Raw genomic sequence first — 20,320 nt, 5'->3', positions numbered from 1 at the left:
TGAATGAGTGTTGATGAAAAATGTTGATGAAAACGAGAAAAGGAAGGACGTAGGGCAAAGGGTAAGGGTAGGGTACCCGAAAAGTTGTAGTTGAAGACTGATGTGTGCTGTGAAAATTCTCGACAAAGGGACAGCAGAGTCAGAGGGTGAGCTTCCACAATGAGACAGACTTTGGGGAATGGCTACTGTGGTTGTGTTGTGTTGTGTTCTATCCTTAACTTTTTCTCTTTTCTTTTTATTATTATTATCCCTTTGCTCGTGGCAGGCCTTCATCCAATAAAACGGTGCCTCTCTTTTTGTCCCTCGAGCTTTTAGCTTTCGACCAAACGCGTGCCCAATTTCTGATAACGTCATCTCATCTACCCTTTCTTTACTTTCACTCTTATAATATTTTTACCACCAAGTACAAGTGCAGTGCAAAAACATGAGTGTTTTTTAACAAATAAAAAGTAGAGTGTTTATGTGAAAATGTTTTGATGTGATTATTTGAGAATATGTATAATTATGAATGGTAACGTGGATTGGGAAACCCCGTTCTTGGAGAATGATTCGCACCATTCAGCAACACAAGACAGCATGATTAGCACAAGGCTCTAGCTGTCCGTTTCTCGCACACCCTTCACTAACAGAGGTCTAAGCTCCAACTCCTCATGGTTTTCATCAAAACCTAACTCTCATGATCTCTGTGCACCCAGGGAAGAAATTAATCATTGTTTCTCAAATTATGGGTTTTTGTTTATAACACGCGCTTATTTTTATTTCCTTTTCAATTTCTCCACCAAATCAGATCATGCTTATCTCTGATGCCACTTTGCCACCTTTTCACCAAGAGGACTCCTATTATATATTTCCTTTTCTTGGGGTTTGCCTTTTTAGCTTTTTGGTTACTGGAGTGTTTTCTCTTTGCTTCTCTTCTTTCACCCTCTCTCTCTCACTCTCTATTCTCTCCCACATTCACATTCATACACACATACATTCATTTCTTCAAGCTTATAATTTATACATGATGGAGAAAGTCAAGGGTGGAAGGTATTAATGGTGGTGGTGGTGGTGAATTTGATGCAGTTCCAGTGATTGATATATATATGATGGAGTCATGTGTCCCACCGGGGTTTCGGTTCCACCCAACAGATGAAGAACTTGTGGGTTATTATCTCAGGAAAAAAGTTGCTTCTCAGAACATTGATCTTGACGTTATCAAAGAAATAGACCTATATCGTATTGAACCATGGGATCTCAAAGGTATGTATATGCACAAATACATAAACGTATTATATATATATATTATACGTATGCTAGTACTGCTTAATTAGTATCCTACAAGGTAATGCATGATATATATACATGTACTGAACGTTTAGTTGCTTCAGTTTATTTAAGAAGAAGTGAAATCTTCCATTTGTTTCAGCTTAATGAACTTTAAAAGGAAAAAGAAACGATTATTTCTTATTCCCAAACACCCACTTAGACCTTGAGTTGTTTGTGAATCAAAGTATGTTTTAACTGTGAAATTGATGAAAGTTTTGTTGAAGAAGTGTTGTGTAGGTAGATTTATTTATTTATTTTTGAGTTTGGCAGAGAGATGCAGGATTGGGTATGAGGAGCAGAATGAGTGGTATTTCTTTAGTCATAAAGATAAAAAATATCCAACTGGGACAAGAACGAACAGAGCTACCATGGCAGGGTTCTGGAAGGCGACAGGAAGAGACAAATCAGTGTACGAAAGGACCAAACTTATTGGCATGAGAAAGACCCTCGTTTTCTACAAAGGAAGAGCCCCTAATGGACAAAAAAGTGATTGGATCATGCACGAGTATAGGCTTGAAACTCTCGAGAATGGACCTCCACAGGCAAGTATATCTTTATATATTACCACTACCATATACCCTTTTACGTATTCATTCCTAAATTCTTGCTTTCTCAACTATATATAAACAATTATCTTCTTGTTTATGGAGTTGAATTTGAGATCTTATATAAGTTCACACTTGATGAGTGGCTTTAGATGGCCCTTCATTTACTCAATTATACGTAATTATCACACATTTCACTACCCTAACCTTGTCCTATTCACACTCGCAACCAAGGAAACTTTTTTTATACTGGGGATCCACTACTATTCCTAGCTTAGTCACTGTTAATTAATCACTTCCAAGGAACCCAAAACGTTGTTTCTCACGTTAGTTTAGTCTCATATTAAGCACTTGATTGGTTCCCCTAAATCAGTTTTATAATTTAATATACACCCTAATGACAAGTTTGCTTTCGTACACCACTAGCTGAATATTCAAGGCACGTACAAGCTTTCTACCTATTTGCTACAGAACTTTTACCAACAGCAAGTCAAAAGTCAGTTCTTTCAAAAGCCTATTTATTCAACTTTTTTCTTTTTCTTTTCTGCTACTCTTTTAATTCTTGTCATATGTGAAAACCCATCTTCTTCTTTTTTACCTTTATATGGTAAAAGAAATTTTGAGAAACAAAGGAACGTGTCTCTACACCAACAGAAGCACAGCCACATTATGGCCGGGAATGACTTTGAACAAAAAATCGTAGTCATTTGTTTTCAATAAATTGTTATTTACTTATAAAAAGTAAGAAATTGTTTTAAAGTCATAGTAGTGGATTCAAATCAATTGTCAGTTTTTGTTTCATCTTTTCTCTTGTCATTCTGGTTGAAAATTGACATAGATATCAACCAGAAATAAAGCTAATAATTAAGAAAATGTCACCATTTACAAACCTTTTGCTAGTACATATCAATTTTTAATTAGGAAGACAGAAAAGGTAAACAAATAAAAGAACCAAAAGGAGTCTTATTTCGTTATCAAACATAACATGTAATAAGCCACAACAATATCTTTTTATTAAATGCTTTTCTATCGGATGTAATTATTGATTTGCTTATTTGACTACTATTTCTTACAAACAGACCGAAAAATTGCAAAAGCTAACAGCAAAAAAACACTCATAAAAAGTTAAACACGAACTTTCACTTTTTTTTCCTTTAAAAACATTGGTTGACCTAGTCAAGTCAAACATAATACATTTGAAGAGACAGTGAAAGAAGTCCACAAAAGTCTCATCTTAGCTTTCCAACACATAATCGAGTGTATGCAGGAAGAAGGATGGGTTGTGTGCAGAGCCTTCAGGAAAAGAACTAACGGCCAAACAAAGAGTATTGAAGGATGGGATCGAAGCTACATATACGATGAACAAGCACGTGGTGTCAACTCTTCAGTGAACCCTATTGACCTCATGTTAAGGCAACCTCAGAGGAATCAAATTACAGCTAAAAGTTTCTTGTACAAGCAAGAGATAGAAGCAGATAATAATTTGAGGTTGATGCATGCAGAAGGAGTGATGCAGCTTCCTCAGCTAGAAAGTCCTTCCATGCCATTACTAATATCAGAGAATATTAACAACGAAAATGGTTCCCCAGAGGAATTATCCAACACAAAGAAAGTGACTGATTGGAGGGCACTTGACAAGTTTGTGGCATCTCAGTTGAGTCAAGAAGAGAGGCATGAAATAGAAGGGATGTCAAGCTTTGCAACTCATCACACTGGCTCGGACATGGCATTGTTGCTACTCCAGAATACTAATGAAAGGAACAAGTTCAACCCGTTTTTGAATACAAGTTCATCAGACTGTGACATTGGGATATGTGTATTTGAAAAATGAAGGGATCCATGAGTAGGGTTAATTTGTTGCATTGGTAGTAACTATATAAATGTTTTATGGATGTTGAGAGACATGATGATATGTAATCTTAATTTGTAAAAAAATGCATGGAGGAGTGAGAATTTAGAATCTCTCTGCTCCCATCAGACACGAGTGCGGTGTGTCAGTGTAAATTAAGATTGATGCTGCCAATATGAGTTCTCAGGAGCTAAGTAGTTTAACACTTAAATTATCACAAACACATACTGTGCTATATGTTGCGTAATAATGAGTCCCCTAGTGCCTAGCCACACCACAAAAATAGTGATATTCCACCATCTCATCACTCTTATTCCTAGCTATTAAATGTTGTATTCTTTAAGTTTTTAGTAAAAGAAACCTTATCATGTGCCCTCTTCATTAAGCATGCATGTTGCCACTTCTTTCTTAGGTGATGTTTAGAAGCCACTTAGATTTGCTCACATTTCTCTGGTTCAATTTGCTTTATTTCTCTGTTTGAGTATAAGCTTAATCTTTGCAAAAGACATGAATAAAATATTTGTGTTAATTCAACGTCGCAAATCACTATATATAAACCATTTATAATAGTTTATCATAGTTTAATTCCACTAAGAAAAATTGATTTACATATACTAAGTTTTTAAATTCTAAAATAATTAGTTACAATAGAAACTAAAATAGAGACCATTTTAGAAACTAAAAAAAAATTGGTTTCTAAATTAGTTTATATTATTTTTTATTATTGTTAAATAGTTTCTAAATTGATATCTAATTAGCAACTAAGGTTTTAACTACCAATTATTTAGTTTCTAAATTTGGTAGCAAAAACATTGGTTGTTAATTAGATACCAATTTAGAAACTATTTAACAATAATAGAAAATAATATAAACTAATTTAGAAACCAAATTTCTTTTTAATTTCTAAAATAGTCTCTAATTTAGTTATTATTGCAACTAATTATTTTGGTTTCTACAAATTGGTTTCTATTTGATGATTTTTTTGTAATGTATGCAGGTGTGTTGTTTTGGTCATGGTATGGCACTTTAGTAACTTTTTTTTTTCCATAATGCATGATTTCAGGCTGAACTAGTAGTAATTTTTGTGATTGTTTTGTTTAGTCTACCAAGGGAGCTAACAACCACACTATTTTAAAACAAAGTTATCTATCATCAAATATTTATTAAAAAAAATAAAAACATATATTAATGCTTTTGTAGATTTTATATATATAACTTGAAAGGTTTCAAAATATATAACATTACTAGTGTCATCATCAATGAATCTTTAAAATAAAATGATATTGGTATCTTGACATTTTAAAATCACCTTGTAACATCTTTAAACTACTTACTTCCTTTTCTTTTGAATTTCTATAAACTATTTTTATCATATACAATTATTCAATGTCACAACTAGTGAAAAATATATATATAAAGATAGATATTTTCTATCTCTAAACCTGTGAAGCTCGGATACGGCCAAAATCGAACCGTTTGTGCTTCCGACACGTCAGCGACGCAGATATGCGGCGGGTGTGCACGACACGGTGTTGTATGGGTCAGATACGGCCTTCTTCCAGGACACGACGAAGGAGACGCGGTTCGCTCCTTGGACACGCTGGAGGGGCGTGGTTCACTCTGTAAACCCTTATTTCACAGAAAATCTTAACTAAAATCTCAAATAAAATCATAAAATCTTAAACAAATCATTTAAATAAAAATATATATAAAAATCTTAAGAAAATCCACAAATAAAAAAGGAAATAATTCATACATAGTCGTGTCCCATGTCCTATAGTTTTCAATTTAGTCGTATTTCCGTGTCCGTATCCGTGTCGTATCCATACTCGTATCCGTGTCTGGGCTTCATAGCTCTAAACTCGTTATATTTTCGTCTCCAAAGAAATTTGACACAAAATTAAAGAGAAATGAAAATCCATCTCATGTGATAGATTATTGTGAGAGAGAATATTATTACCCATCTCGATTTACAAATGAAATTATTTCGGTCTCTACTATCTAGAAAAGTATATTTGACCAAAACAGTTTAATTTCATCTACAACCTAGTTATGATAGATTTTTTGTATCGTGAAACTAAAATAATGTTACATTTCTATTGCTTGCTTTTAAATTGGGCACCCTAAAACTTATTTCTTTATGTTTTGCTGTCATGTTTGAACCAAAAATTTGGGTTTCAAATTTATATTTTTTTCCTATATATATTATTTTACTAACTTTATTTTCTAAAAAAGGTTTAGATCTGTATTAAGAGGAGAAAGTTGTTTTCGTTTTATATATTTTTATTTAAAATGTGAATTTTAAAGACTTTTCGATTATGTTAGCATGTTTCAAGTTAGAAAAAAATTATAAATGAATTGTTTGTGCTAGAAGAAAATCCACTTAATTATTTCAGTAGAATGTTCTCTAAATAAAAAAAAGATCCAAAACTTAAAAATAAAGGTTGTGGAGGACGAAAAATGTACAAGGCCAAGACCCTAAAACTGTTATACATATGCAAACTTTCAAAAATACAAAATTATTCTTTTATATTTTTTATTGAACATTTTTTTAATTTCAGAATATGAAATCTAGAAACTTCAAGATTAAATCTATCCATAAACTAAAATTTGTGATTTTTACAATCTAGATTATATAATTTAAAATACAAAATTTATATTCCAAATATCAGAATAAAGAGGAGGTGGAAAGATAAAACTGGAGGGTGTAGAAAGCCATAAAACTGATCACGGCTAATCAAACCAAGCCGAAGCCCAATTCAAATAAACCTCATCTCATAATTTTTTTTTTATTTAAATATATTTTTAGATTCTTAAATTTGTGGTTAGTTTCCTTCTGTCCTCTAAAATTGAAATTGTTTTCTTAATCTTTAATTTGAAAAATAATTTATTTGAAAGCAGAGAAGAAAGTAAAATAAAGAAACGAAACAGAGAAGAGGTAGCGATCAAAGAACGAACAACCGCAACGGAATCGCTTTCTCTCCGAACAAAAACAAAATGGCTGCCTTCAGCGGTGACGAAACCGCTCCTTTCTTTGGCTTCCTCGGAGCCGCCGCCGCTCTCGTTTTTTCCTGTACTCTCTTCACTATTTTTTTTTTTGGTATCATCGTTTTGATTCGCGATGTCATTTACCTGAATTTTTGCGTCGTTTCAGGCATGGGTGCGGCGTACGGCACCGCGAAGAGCGGCGTGGGTGTAGCGTCGATGGGAGTGATGAGACCGGAGCTGGTGATGAAATCGATCGTGCCGGTCGTGATGGCTGGTGTGTTGGGGATCTACGGTTTGATCATTGCGGTTATCATAAGTACGGGCATTAACCCTAAGGCCAAATCCTATTACCTCTTCGACGGTTACGCTCACCTATCTTCGGGTCTCGCTTGTGGCCTCGCCGGCCTCTCCGCCGGCATGGCCATCGGCATCGTCGGCGACGCTGGTGTCAGGTATTCATCTTCTCAATTCTTCCCTTTCCATCATGAACTGTTCTTCTAAATCGAGTTATTGCAACTGTTCTGTTTGCTTGTTATTGGTTAGTTATCAAATACTACGCATGTGTGAGGGGGGAGTGTGTGTACAGTTTTACTTTGTCATATTTTTATTTTTTTTTATGGTGTTATTGGTATCAGTTATTCTAGTATAACATCAAAATACATATATTTTTACTTGTGTGAATTAGTTTTTCGGAGTGTTTTGTGTGGTTGTAACTCGCGAGTTTACAACTTGCAAGTTGCAACACTAGAATGAAGAAATGAAGAAACATCTATTTGGGTCTTGTTAGCCAGTTTGGAAGTGTTTAGTGATGAATGCGTCTCATTGGTTTTTTCTTTTATTGAACTTATTATTGCTACTTCTAGTATTTTTACTACTAGTATTACCACTGTTGTTTGTGATTTGAAATACTTTGTTCACTGTGTGTATGTGAAATTGATTTTGAATGAAATTAATTATGCCATGTTGGTTAAAATTGATTTTGAAGTTGTTTGATGCGTTTGGATTTTCTTTTGTTCTAAACGAAAGTTAGTAGTAAGACTAAGTAGAATACTTTTTATCAAATGCAAAAGCTATCTAAAGTTGTTTGAACTTAAAATCAATTCTTAGACCCATAATCAATTCCTCCACGCGGGAATTGTGAAAATTTACTTAAAATCACATTAGATGGCATGACATTTCAACGTTATTTTGAACATGGATGATTCCATGTGAATCCACCTGATGTGATATTTTGAGCCTCATCTTTGTGCAACCTACCACTGCTTTGGTACCCATCAAAGTAGCTTCTTTCTACTCACTTTTTAATGAATGTTGTTGATATTTAGATGTGTTTCTGTGTACGTATTGTCAAGTCAACTAAGTTTCATTTCCAAATGCTGCAATCCTTGAATTAATTAGTGAATCCAAAATCACAATGGCCTTTTACATTTCGCAATTTGGAGAGATGCAATGTGGTGAAATGTTGAAGACTGCTTTAGCGTACAATTGGGCAGAAGGAATGTGTGCTTAAACCATATGTGAAAATTTCCTTTGATGTACTAATTAGTGTCTTATCAGTTGAAGATAAACAGTAACCAAGTTGCTAGTGATGGGTGGAAGAGATCTTATGGGGTTGCTGATATAGAGATTGAATGTTTCCATGCATTTATCGTGATAAAATGCATGGACAACAAAAAGTAGTGCAGAGCCGTAATCACACGTGTGTACTCTGCTGCAAGGAATTGTTAATTTCTTCAGATCCTGGGATGATAGTATGGTGTCTCTAGTTTGGTAAAATTCGATATGGTTAGTTTTAGGTGACACATCACATTGCATTTTAGTTTACTCCGCCTGTTGATTCAGAATTACTAATGATAATTTAAGATTTTAAGTTTCATTTTAACAAACTGAATGTGACATGTTGGTAATTATTTTGCAGAGCAAATGCTCAGCAGCCAAAGCTTTTTGTTGGAATGATTCTCATCCTCATTTTTGCTGAGGCTTTGGCCTTGTATGGTCTTATTGTTGGCATCATCCTCTCTTCCCGTGCCGGCCAATCCAGGGCTGATTGATATAAAATTTGCTGTTGGATGTGATACACAGCCACAGATTTTGATGGGTAATGACTGTACACTGACTCCTGCTTTGGCTTGCTCATGTGAGTCTACTTATGTTCGCATTATAAAATTGAGGCTGTCCAGGAATAATGTCAATCAATCTCTTCCTAGGCCGTAATTATTTCTTTAATTATATGCTCAATCCAAACTAGAATAGAGATCTCCATAATAAGACAGATGTATGTTTTGATTCCATTTACTTTCACTGTTTTTTCTACTCTTCAAAATGCCTCCCCCTAAATTTATTCAAAATAAGACAGCATTAAGTTCCAGCTGAAATCCTCATGTCGCATTCATTCTATCTTTCGCCATAGAGAAACAGCACAAGGCTCAATTGAAACAAGGATCCAAAAATATTTCTGCGTCCTTGCCTTCCATGTAACCACGCGACTGAAGCGAGAACAAAAAGTTCTCCAAAGCCATGAAACAACATTAATGAAGTCGATACCATGAGGGTGTTTCTTCCAGCACCCTATCAAAACTCTTCCTGCATCCCAATCAAATAGGTGAAATGACCAAATGTCTCTTCTGATTCGCCCTCATTCTGGGAAAGTTCTTTTCAAAACATATTCTAGAAAAGTTATTTCAGAAAACACATTTTTGGAATCTTATTATATGGGTTTTAGATTGATTTTCTGAAATACATTTAATGAATTCTGGAAATGATATTCTGAAAAAACATCCTGAAAAGATAATCATTAAGTCATTAAAAAAAGGGTAAAATAGTGTTTTTGGAAATTGATGGGGTGGAAGAAGAAACACCCATACCATGAACTGCAAACAAACCCACACCCAAACCAAAAGCAATGAAGGGGGAAAAGGTCTGGTTGAGAACTTGTTGATACCATGTCACAATTTCCAATTAAATAATTTATTATTTTATTTTGGAAAAATACGTTACAACCAAAACTACCATTAATTCTTTTTAAAAAATAAACTTCGTAATTTTTACGATATTTTTTAAAATATGTTTCACCCAATATTTCCCTTTTATTCTCAAAATATCTCCTTTTAAAAATAAATGATTATTGATATTATAATTTTTTTATGTAGTTTTACGACAAATAATAAGTAATTAAAATTTAACTCCAACAAATATATAGTTTAAATATTTTGTATACGATTTGTTTAACTGTATAACTCATTTTGTTAATGAATTCAAATAATTTTAAAATAAATATTAAATAAATTTTAATTTAATGATAATAGTACAGTTATCGAAATAATATTTTAAAGATAACAAAAGTTGTTAGATTTTAATATAAAATAGAATTTGGCTTGAATTTGAAGAGAATATTCATAAAAAATTATTTATTATAAGGCAAAAATAACTATAAATAATTGTTTTAATTAATTTTGTAAAGAATATGATTTAGTTTAAATTTGAAAATAAAAACATAAAACGTGGATTGGGCAATGAGATTGGACTTCTTTCTATAAGGATCATGCAAACATATTCACATATAAGATTTGAAAAGCTTTAAAAAATGTTTTTCATTGTTGTTAACATCATATACTCAAAACTAGATAAAAGAAACAAATGGTCTAAATCCTTGAGGAAATATTGTTACATTACAACATATGTTCAAATATTTTGAGAAGTCATAAACTAATTCTTTGGAAGGATATGCATCGATCTCATTGGGAATGATACTCAAAATTTGAGATAAGGGAGAATTTGCCCATTCATTTCCTCCGAAGGATACTCTGCCCCACTTAGTTTAGCCTCTTTTGTTGGAGAAGCCTCCATCACAACTACATCACTAAGGGAAGCAAGGCTCAAAATCTCTACCACATCTCCTTTATCAAAGAAATATTCTTCCTCAATGTTAGCACCCTCCTTACCACCAAGAGAAGAACAAAAGAAAAAAAAAAACATTGTGAGAAGAAGTGTACCTAGTTTTAATAAAACGGAGGATGATAACTAAACTGAAAAAATGTAAAGAGAATAAAGAAAGCAAAACACTCATGAATATGCTTGTGAACAATTCCAAAATAGCATAAAGAGGGAGAGGCAAACCAAAACAACTTTAAATAGCCATCATTTAATATGTTTCAGGAATTTCAAAGTCCCTCCTTCATAAAGGAGCACTTGACCCTATGTTCAAATAAATTCTAAGTTTGGAAGTTTGTATACCTATCCACTCTCACAAGATACATGAATAAAAATGACATTGTTATCATTATTGCTCCTATAAAAAATGTATTTGGAGAGCGTCTTAATAAGGACTAGATGTTCCTAAGTGAATGGATTTTCGGTTGGTCTCGAGCAAGAGGAGGACTCCACTAGAAAAAAGATTTTTTGATACATGAGTCAGTGGGAGCGCCAAGATAATGATAAAGGTTTAATAATATGAGAGTTAAGGATGTATATTATAATGGATTATATTCCCTAGAGAGTAGGTATTTATATTTCTTTTCGATGGCGAGCTTTGGATTTATCGCATGATAGTCATTTATTGTTTCATAAATAGTTGTCATCAGTAAAGGCTCATTGAGTAGATCGTTTTATTCATAATTGTCATTGTTATGCCGTGGAGGTCTATTAAAAATAATGAAAGAAATGGATATATAAAAAGTGAATTAATTAAAAAGAGTAAAGAAAATAAAAGTTTTATATGCAAAGTAAGTGTCTTAATTTATAATATAAGAGTAACACGCATTAGTATCTTAATTTTTTATTAGACCTATTTTAGTTGAAAATGACCTATGTTTAACAAATTTAATAGATGAATACGAGTTAACAAAATTAGCTATTACTTGAATTTTGTTAGTTAAAAATATGAAATTATAAATATGTAGTAAAATTACTAGTTACAAAATAAAAGCACAGAATAAACATGTTCTGTTATACATTCATATAAATGTTAATTTCATCAGCAAATTTTCAACTATAATTTATACTTTTAATTAATGTTGAATCTTAAATCCAAAGATTATTATTTTTTTACTTCAATATTTTCATCTTGTGCATAGTGTATTATATTAAAAAATATTATCAATTCTACCATCGGTATCAATGATTGAGTGTCCCATTAGGTGACGTGGTCGATTGGTTGTGATATCGGACATTCCATGGATGATATGATTGAGTATGATTTATAGAATGCAATGAGTTTTATCAAAGGTATGAAATTAACTTTGGAGTCTATTATAATACATGTTTAAAATTGATGTCCCATTAGGATCTTATAAATAAATATGCATTACATTCAAGATAAATGTATGTATCACTAAACAATATTTATTACTTTCACCTACCTTATATTGAATCATAACTTAGATATCGAAATACTTTTTACCGGTACCATTCTCAGTTGTTTAAAATTAAATTCCATGCAACGAAAAATTAAGTGCACCTAGCAGAGAACAACTATAAGAAAAAACATTTCCAACCCATACATCACTTCTCGTATCGGGATGGAGAGATATTTATCCTTAAAGACTTCTATGCTACAAATTAAAATTAACTTATATATAAATTTGTGTATAAATGTTATTTCATGTAATTTCTTTAGTTTTATCTTCAGTTGTACATAAGTTCTCATTTTTATTTTTTTTAAAAAAGCCTTCTGGAGAAGTTATTGTAAGCATGTCAATAGAATATACTTTCACTAGAAGTATTTACAAACTTTTTAGTTCTAAATTTTATCAGATGTTAATATTTGAAAAGGCTATTTATAAAAATAAAAATTAATAAATAATAATGATTTAAAATAAATCAACAACCAGGGCCTTTTCTTTACTAGAAAATTAATTTGAATTTAATAAAAGTGCTAAATTTTAAATATTAATTGAAATTGAAATTAAGGTATCTGTTTACAAACGTTGTAAAATTCAAAATTGGATAAATTACAGTTTGGAGTATCAATTTGTAAAAAAAATTAAGTTAAGGAGATTTGAATGCTTTTTTTATTCTTACAAAAATGTAATCAATTCAATCTTTGAAGATAAATGGAAAAGGAGTTAACTGAGGAACAAATTTATTTAATTTAAAAATAAAGATATTTAATAAGTTCAAAAATTAAAAACTGAATTAATACCCTGTTCAAATTAAACTAGTATAAAAGTGATATTAAGCTTAAACTTACAAAACATCTCTGCTAAAGCACAAATAATGATTAAAAATATACTTGTTGAGAGTTTGATATTTGATAGAAAAAAAAGTTAAATAAATATATAAAAGAAACTTACAAATTTATTATTTTAATATTGATATGAACAACAATTTAAATACATATTTTTTTAATGTTTTAAAAATAAAACCTTAATAAAATATCGAGTTTAAAGGGAACAAATTGTTTTAAAAATATTATCTCAATTAAAATTCCGAAATTGACATAAAGAGAAAAATATGTAATAAATAAAAAAAACGGTGTGATTGAGATAAAGTGTTACAAACATGTAATTTTTTTAGCTGAATTACTTGAAAAGATTTGGCGAGATTTGCTCTGTAAAGTGAAGAGTACTTCAAATTGAACAGTTGAAAAGAGTGAAAATTTTGAGGATTGTTATTATGAACTTAGACTTGTGATGCTTCATGTCGCATCAATTCTTCCTTTTTCATTTCTATATTTTCTCTGGCGCTTCACCTACTTTCAAATTTTCTTCTTTCACACTACAAAACAACTCAAACAACATTTAATTTAACCTTCTATAACGCAACATCACAAGCCAATCCCTGCTTTTTAACCAAACATGCTTACACGTTCCTGTGTCCATATAAGAATTCATACCTAAATTTTACTTCTGCATCTTCCACATGCTACCAAAGATAGTAATGCAGACAAGGACTATTCAACTGGTATCAAGAAAATAATACTGATAATTAAATTGCATATAGCATTATATTAAAAACATAATATTTAATACTATTAAAAATTAAAAGAACATATTTATTGATATTTGAAAACAATATGGAAGATGAGAGATAAAAGGTGAGTGACAAATGATTACTTTTTCCTTCTCTGAATCCCTGTTGCTGATACACGCCCAAAACTCAAAAAATGGTCAAAATGACAGATCATACTGCAATAATCCAAATCAAATAAATGAGGACCCACTCTACACAGTGCCTAATAATTGAGACCTCTAACTCATGAATTCCAATTTCAATTTTTTTCTATTTTTTAAACTACAATTAGGACAACAGTGAGAGCCACGTGTAGCATCAAGAAACTCGTATCTGCCACCACTACAAAACACCACCCCTATCCTTGGTAACAGAAACAATGTCTGACATCATCAAGTTGCATTAGAAGTCAGAAAACCATTTTTCCTGAAAGAAAAAAAAAAGTGTCAAACTTCAACAGACACGTGTCTGTTGTTTATGTTACACCGGAGAAGGTTGCGTCGTGGGTTCAGCGGAGGATGCAATGTCGGGTCCAACACGACAACCTTCAAGCATGAACACGATGTCAGCCATGGTTGGTCGATCAAGAGGGTCTGGTGCTGTGCAAAGCAGACCAACTTTCACGCCCAGCAAGAACTCTTCCCATTCCGAAGACTCTGGGTCCAGTTCAAACAAACCAGGCTCTAGTAGCTCCGTAATTTGACCGTTCTGTAACTGTTTCTTCACCCACTTCACTATATCCTCATCCTGCGTGAACATCACTGGTCTCTTCCCAGTGAGAAGTTCCAGCAAAACGATGCCGAAGCTGTACACGTCACACTCTTTCGTGGGTTCCCCTGTTAGCACAGCCTCTGGGGACACGTAACCCAACGTGCCAACTGAAGCAGTGCTTGAAGTGGAGGCTTCAACTGGGTCGGTAACTGTTAACTTGTCCAACCCGAAATCTGATAAATGGGCTTCGAAGTCTGCATCAAAGAGCACGTTTTGGGGTTTGATGTCACCGTGGACAAGTGAGGATTGGTGTAGAAACGCGATGCCACGGGCTATTCCTAATGCAATGAGGTGTCGCATTGGCCAATTCAGAACGTGACCGTCTAGGTGTGATGCTTCTTGGAGCAACGTTGCGAGGTTCCCATTGGGCATGTAATCGTAGACCAGGAGTCTAACATCCGATGGACCTGCATAGTAGCCTCTGAGAACGGTTAGGTTTCGGTGCCTGATTTTTCCTATCGATTCGGCTTCTTTTCTGAACATGTTTTCGTCTAGTGACCCGTGCTGTAGCTTGCGAATGGAAAGAACCATTCCGTCGTTGTAGCAGGCCTTGAATACTAAACCGTGTTTTGTTCTGCTCAGCACGCTTTCTTCGTCGAATTGCCTCGTTGCTTCAATTGTTTCGGCGAGTGTGATTTTGGCGTTGAACATGACGAGTTTTGGTCCGTTGGAGTCAGTGCTGCTTCGACCTTGACTTGTTCCCGAACTTGTTCTTGGACTCTTTTTCTTCTCCCCTGACACTGCTGCTTTAATCCTTCTGCGCCATCTCAGAAGGCTGGTGATGTAGAAGCAGCAACACAAAGCCAATAAGCAGCCTCCAACCGCGATGATAATGATTAACACTATCAACCTATTTCTCTCCCTACTGTCTGTCTCTTCGCACTTTCTATTCAATGGCTTCCCGCACAAGTTCTGGTTGCCAGCAAATACAGCGGAGTTGTTGAATTTAGAACCCAACATTGGTGGAATCTCACCTTCTAAGTTGTTGCCTGAGACATTGAAGTACACCAAACCAGGGATGGTGTTTAGATTACTGGGAATTTCGCCACTCAATTTATTGGCCGAGAGATCCAGCATACTTAGGTATGATAACTTGGCCAATGACCCTGGTATAGCACCCGAAAGTTGGTTGTGATCTGCTAACATAACTGTTAACTCTGAGCATTTGGAGATATCCTCAGGCAAAGCCCCAGTTAAGTTGTTTTTACCTAAATCAAGGACTTTCAAATGGGCTAGGCCAGAGAGATCCGTGGGAATGGGACCCCCCAAGTGATTTGATCTAAGCTCGAGAATTTCAATGTCAGGGCAGTTTCCAATTTCCGGGGGAATCATTCCCATGATGCGGTTATCAGACAATGAAAGAACAACCAACGATCGGAGGAAGCCATAGCTCTTAGGAACATGCCCAGAAAACTCGTTGGAGCTTAGGTTCACATATTTCAAACTGGTCAAGCTGCTAAACCCTTCAGGGATCACCCCAGACAACTTGTTCTCTTGAAGAGCAATGACCTGCAAACTGGGAAGCCCGGAAATTTCATATGGCAATTTGCCGGAGAGATTTTGTTTGCTCAAATCAAGTGTAGTGAGCCTGAAAAGATTCCCCAAAGTGGAAGGAATTTCCCCATAGAAGCCATTACCACTCAGATTCAGAACCATTAATTTACTCAGATTCCCAATTTCCCCAGAAACATGACCCGAAAACTGGTTTCCACTGAGGTCCAACACAGTCAAATTCTTCAACCTCATCACTTCTTCTGGCATTGTACCATTCAATCTATTACCCCTTAAACTCATAGTTTCAAGAGAATGGAGCCCACCAAAACTCACCGGAACAGAACCAGAGAAATGGTTCACACCAAGAGAGAGAACCTTCAGCGTTGTCAAATTTCCTATAAACGAAGGAACCACACCGGAAAACCTGTTTCCTTCGAAATCAAGAACACGCAGGGACCTACATTTTACTAATTCCGGCGGAATCTCACCTGAGAACGTATTATTGGCCATCTTCAGCTCTACCAATTTCCAGAGATTTCCAATTTCCGGCGGAACCTCGCCGGAAAGTGCGTTACCAGAAATGTCGAGAACCGACAGCGTGATCACGTTCGTTAACCACAGCGGAAACATGCCGCGCACGCTATTTTGCTGAACATTCAAAACCTCAAGAACACTGAAACACGTGGCGGCTTGAGGCCACGCGAAATCCGTGAAACGATTAAACCCTAACTGAACTATGCGAAGTGACGGCGCTTTGAGCGACACGTTGCAGAAAACCGAAGCCGGAACGGTGCCGGTGAAGTTGTTCTGCGCGAGTGACAACACCTGGAGGTTCGGGAGAGCCGCAATCGCAGCCGGTAACACCCCGGCGAGCGCGTTCCCTTCGACGCTCAAATGCACGAGCGAGGAACAATTCGCGAGAGACGAAGGTAAGGTTCCGTCGAGAACATTGTGATCGAGCCAAAGGTACTGCAGATTCTGAAGCTCTCCAATGCGCGCCGGAATCTGGCCGGAGAACTTGTTGTAGGAGAGGTTGATAAGCTGAAGCTCGGAAAGCCCGGGGATGGTGGTCGGAATCTCGCCGGAGAAGGCGTTGGCGGAAAGGTCAACGTATTTGAGATGGAGAGGAAGTTCGGTGGGGATTTTCCCGGAGAGGTTGTTGCCGGCGACGTTGAGAATCTGGAGAGCGGCGAGGTTTCCGATCTCCGAAGGGAGTTGGCCGGAGAGGTCGTTATACTGTAGGAACAAGGCGCGTAAAAGCGTGCATTTGGAGAGAGAGTGGGGAATGGTGCCGTTGAAGAAGTTGGAGCGAAGGCTTAGCCTTCGAAGCATGCGTAGGTCAGAAATGCGGTCACCAAGCTGGCCACTGAGTTGAAGGCGAGGCAGGCGTAACTCGGTGACTCGGTCGTTTTCGCAATAAACGCCACGCCAGTCGCAGGGAGCTAACGGCGTTGACGGGTCCCAGGCGTTAAGCGCACCGAGAGGGTCGTGAAGGTTGAGCTTGAAGGACGTCAAGGCTTGGATCTCGGTGACGGAGGCGCAGTGGGCGCATGATAAGAAGCGTGCGCAGAATAAGAGGAGGATGAGAAATTTAGTCATGGTAGTCGAGGGAAGAAGAAGAAGAAGAAATTTAGTGATGAGTGTGTTGTTTTGAGTTATTCCAACATCCTCACTTCCCATCTTCCCTCCCCATTCCTACAACAATTCCTCATACACTCTCTTTAAACACTCAACTTTCACTTTCACTATTTCTCTATAATTATCTATACACTCATTTCAAAATATATATTTATTTATATATATTGTACAAGGAGTAAGTGAGTCCTAGTCTACTTGGACGGTGAGAAGGTAAAATACTATGTTTGAACGACTAACTTTTGGCGACAATTCAAAAGATTAATCCATAATTCTTAGTCCAATCATAAATATGAATCAATCTCTTAATTCGATTCGTTAATGAATGTCTATTAAGATAGTATAAATAATACGTATTTTAAATAAAAATGTATGTTATTATTTATCATATTCTTACACTCGAATGCTGACATTCCGATTAACTTGAGTATTGAAGTGTCTTCTATATGTACCATCCGTTTATGGAATCAGACAAGAAAAGAAGATGAAACACAAAGTTTAAAGTAGTTTAAAGTATTGACATGTTGGAGGAATCGTTCTCAAACCGGTTCGAAAATATATACAGTTAAAATATCTATTTGTTATAAAGTTTAATATGATATTTGTTTTTATGCATAAACAATTTAGAAGCAAGCTAGCTGTGCCATTTGGCTAAATGCATGGAGAAGACAAAAGTAAAGTTGTTATTGATAGTTAGATAGAGGAAGAAGTAAGTCATGGAGTCTGTCTGCTCAAAACAATTTATTAGATTAAGAATGCAATGCAAGCCAGCTGTTCACACTCTGCTGCACTAAACACTAATTTAACGGTCATTTTTTTTCTTCTTCATATACTGAATCTCTCATCCGATTTGATTCCCTCTATTTAATACACTTCTCCACCGTACCTCACCAATAGTATATCTTTTTCTTTCAAAATTATAGAAATGAAAATTGATTTGAATTAAAATATAATTTCAAGAATTTGATGCAGTTGTATGATGAGAGAGGTAATGAAAAAAGAGAATTGGTGTATGGTAGGTGTTGTGTTTATGGATGGAGTACGGAAATAAAGCAACAAAAGGAAGTAATGAAGGGAAATAGAGTCCTTTGCTAGGACATCAAGTAGACCGGCAGAAGGGAAAAGGCATGTGAACTGTTATTTCCTCCCAACTCCATAATAACATAACTTCTATCTCTCTTTTATATCTAATCTTTTTATTTATTACTTTTTATATATGCATCACATCAATATATTATTATTAAATAATATAATTATAATCAATCATTGTATTTGAGATATTATTTATTTTGAAGATGGATATTCTATCCAGTTCTATTCTTAAAAACAATTTCATTCTTAAAAGATCTCCAGATAATTAAAGATGAAAGAAGTATATAAACGAATAAGACTATATTAAAGCATGAGTCTAAAATTATTAATATAAAAACGTGATAGAAAGAAATGAACATTTTGAAAAAAAAAAAAACATACTAGCATCATATCAACTGCTATATAAAAAGACAAGTATTTGCGATTTTAGTGTCCTTTATAAATCATTGTTTCCATATTTTCAATGTGACTTTTTTTCCATTTTTTCAACCAAATATTAAATAAAATTAATTTTTAGGTTTCTAATTATATGTAGTTACATAAAAAAAATATCAATTCCATGTATTTTTTACTATCTTCTTTAAAAAAAATTAATGTGTAAAATCGACTTTCAATTAAATTATTATTCATTTCTTATTAATTAACTTTCCATGAATTAAAATATTTAAAAAAATTGTACGTACAAATATAAATATATATATATATAGGACACATTAAGTCACACACAAAATTACTGTGAGAGATAAAAATATTTAATAATAATCTTTACATCTATATTCACTACTAATATTATCTATCTCATATTTTCCTCTCGTACACTTTCCCTTATGGATATTTCTTTAAATAATATCAAGACATTTAAAAAAAAATTAATAATTATTATTAAATCCGCTTATTTCTCCTTATAATATTTATTTAACTAGTATGTATCAATAGTCTTTTTTTGTGGGGACCGCCGTAATAAGTACTTTTATTCGATATTAAAAATTAATTAAAACGGAATTTGGACCAAAGAAAGGGAAATTAAGAATGCCAACCTCAATTAATGAAACATTATTTTAATATTAAGATAACAAATTATAAACAGAGACTCCAGATTCAGATTCGATAGAGGGTGAACATTAATATGTGAAGGTACAGTAAACTGTTAGTTAGAACCATTTTTTAATTTTTTAATTTAATAATTTTAATAGAATAATTTAAAAAATATAAATTGTAATTTAAATAAGGATCATAATCTAATCCAATATGAAAGGGATCAGGGCTTCAAAATAATTGAGAAGGTTATCTGAATAAAAATAATGTGATTTTTATTTAAATGTAACAGATATTAATTTAGTTATAAATATATATATATATATATATATATATATATGTTAATGTTTGGCCTAATGTGGTAGGTTTTGAATGAATTGGCATAGTTAAATGTTTGTGAAGGATGTGATTGAAGAATGATTGAGCTATCTATCTTATCTTTGCATGTTTAACTTTCCCTTCTGTTTTCTTGTCGACCCTTTTAATCACTGCATCTAATTGCCTCCAATTCGTTGCCTACTTCAAACCCTCTTCGTCCATAGGAAAAAAACATGCATTAACTATCTTTTTACAAATCCGAGTAACTTCAAAAACTTTTTTTAAAATGGTGTTGTTGGAGATCTCACATCGACTAGAGATTAGAGTCTTTTATTGT

General features: G+C 34.1%; 3 protein-coding genes across 3 annotated transcripts; 2 read left to right on the top strand and 1 right to left on the bottom strand.

Moving 5' to 3' along the window:
- On the top strand, positions 1-4,070 carry LOC137808447 (NAC domain-containing protein 37). The gene is made up of 3 exons (XM_068609566.1): positions 1-1,242; positions 1,579-1,850; positions 3,121-4,070. The coding sequence occupies exons 1-3, from the start codon at positions 1,086-1,088 to the stop codon at positions 3,682-3,684; spliced, it is 993 nt and encodes a 330-aa protein (XP_068465667.1). The 5' UTR covers positions 1-1,085; the 3' UTR covers positions 3,685-4,070.
- Positions 4,071-6,521: 2,451 nt separating this feature from the next.
- On the top strand, positions 6,522-9,065 carry LOC137808446 (V-type proton ATPase 16 kDa proteolipid subunit-like). The gene is made up of 3 exons (XM_068609565.1): positions 6,522-6,775; positions 6,857-7,142; positions 8,609-9,065. The coding sequence occupies exons 1-3, from the start codon at positions 6,700-6,702 to the stop codon at positions 8,739-8,741; spliced, it is 495 nt and encodes a 164-aa protein (XP_068465666.1). The 5' UTR covers positions 6,522-6,699; the 3' UTR covers positions 8,742-9,065.
- Positions 9,066-13,660: 4,595 nt separating this feature from the next.
- LOC137808445 (probable LRR receptor-like serine/threonine-protein kinase At4g36180) lies at positions 13,661-17,885 on the bottom strand. The gene has a single exon (XM_068609564.1). It carries the CDS (start codon positions 17,581-17,583, stop codon positions 14,119-14,121), a length of 3,465 nt encoding a protein of 1,154 aa, XP_068465665.1. The 5' UTR covers positions 17,584-17,885; the 3' UTR covers positions 13,661-14,118.
- Between the last annotated feature and the right edge of the window lie 2,435 nt (positions 17,886-20,320).

This window comes from Phaseolus vulgaris, chromosome 3 (assembly GCF_000499845.2).
Source record: "Phaseolus vulgaris cultivar G19833 chromosome 3, P. vulgaris v2.0, whole genome shotgun sequence".
Taxonomy (NCBI): Eukaryota; Viridiplantae; Streptophyta; class Magnoliopsida; order Fabales; family Fabaceae; genus Phaseolus; species Phaseolus vulgaris.
Note: the sequence above shows the minus strand (reverse complement) of the source record. Positions and strands in the feature narration are given on the sequence as shown.

Excerpts from the sequence above, each read along its gene's own strand:
- LOC137808447 (XM_068609566.1), top strand. The coding sequence starts at position 1,086 with ATGATGGAGTCATGTGTCCCACCGGGGTTTCGGTTCCACCCAACAGAT. Across the intron at positions 1,243-1,578 it reads TGAACCATGGGATCTCAAAG|AGAGATGCAGGATTGGGTAT; the intron begins GTATGTATATGC and ends TGAGTTTGGCAG. Across the intron at positions 1,851-3,120 it reads TCGAGAATGGACCTCCACAG|GAAGAAGGATGGGTTGTGTG; the intron begins GCAAGTATATCT and ends GAGTGTATGCAG.
- LOC137808446 (XM_068609565.1), top strand. The coding sequence starts at position 6,700 with ATGGCTGCCTTCAGCGGTGACGAAACCGCTCCTTTCTTTGGCTTCCTC. Across the intron at positions 6,776-6,856 it reads CGCCGCTCTCGTTTTTTCCT|GCATGGGTGCGGCGTACGGC; the intron begins GTACTCTCTTCA and ends GCGTCGTTTCAG. Across the intron at positions 7,143-8,608 it reads GTCGGCGACGCTGGTGTCAG|AGCAAATGCTCAGCAGCCAA; the intron begins GTATTCATCTTC and ends ATTATTTTGCAG.
- LOC137808445 (XM_068609564.1), bottom strand. The coding sequence starts at position 17,583 with ATGGGAAGTGAGGATGTTGGAATAACTCAAAACAACACACTCATCACT.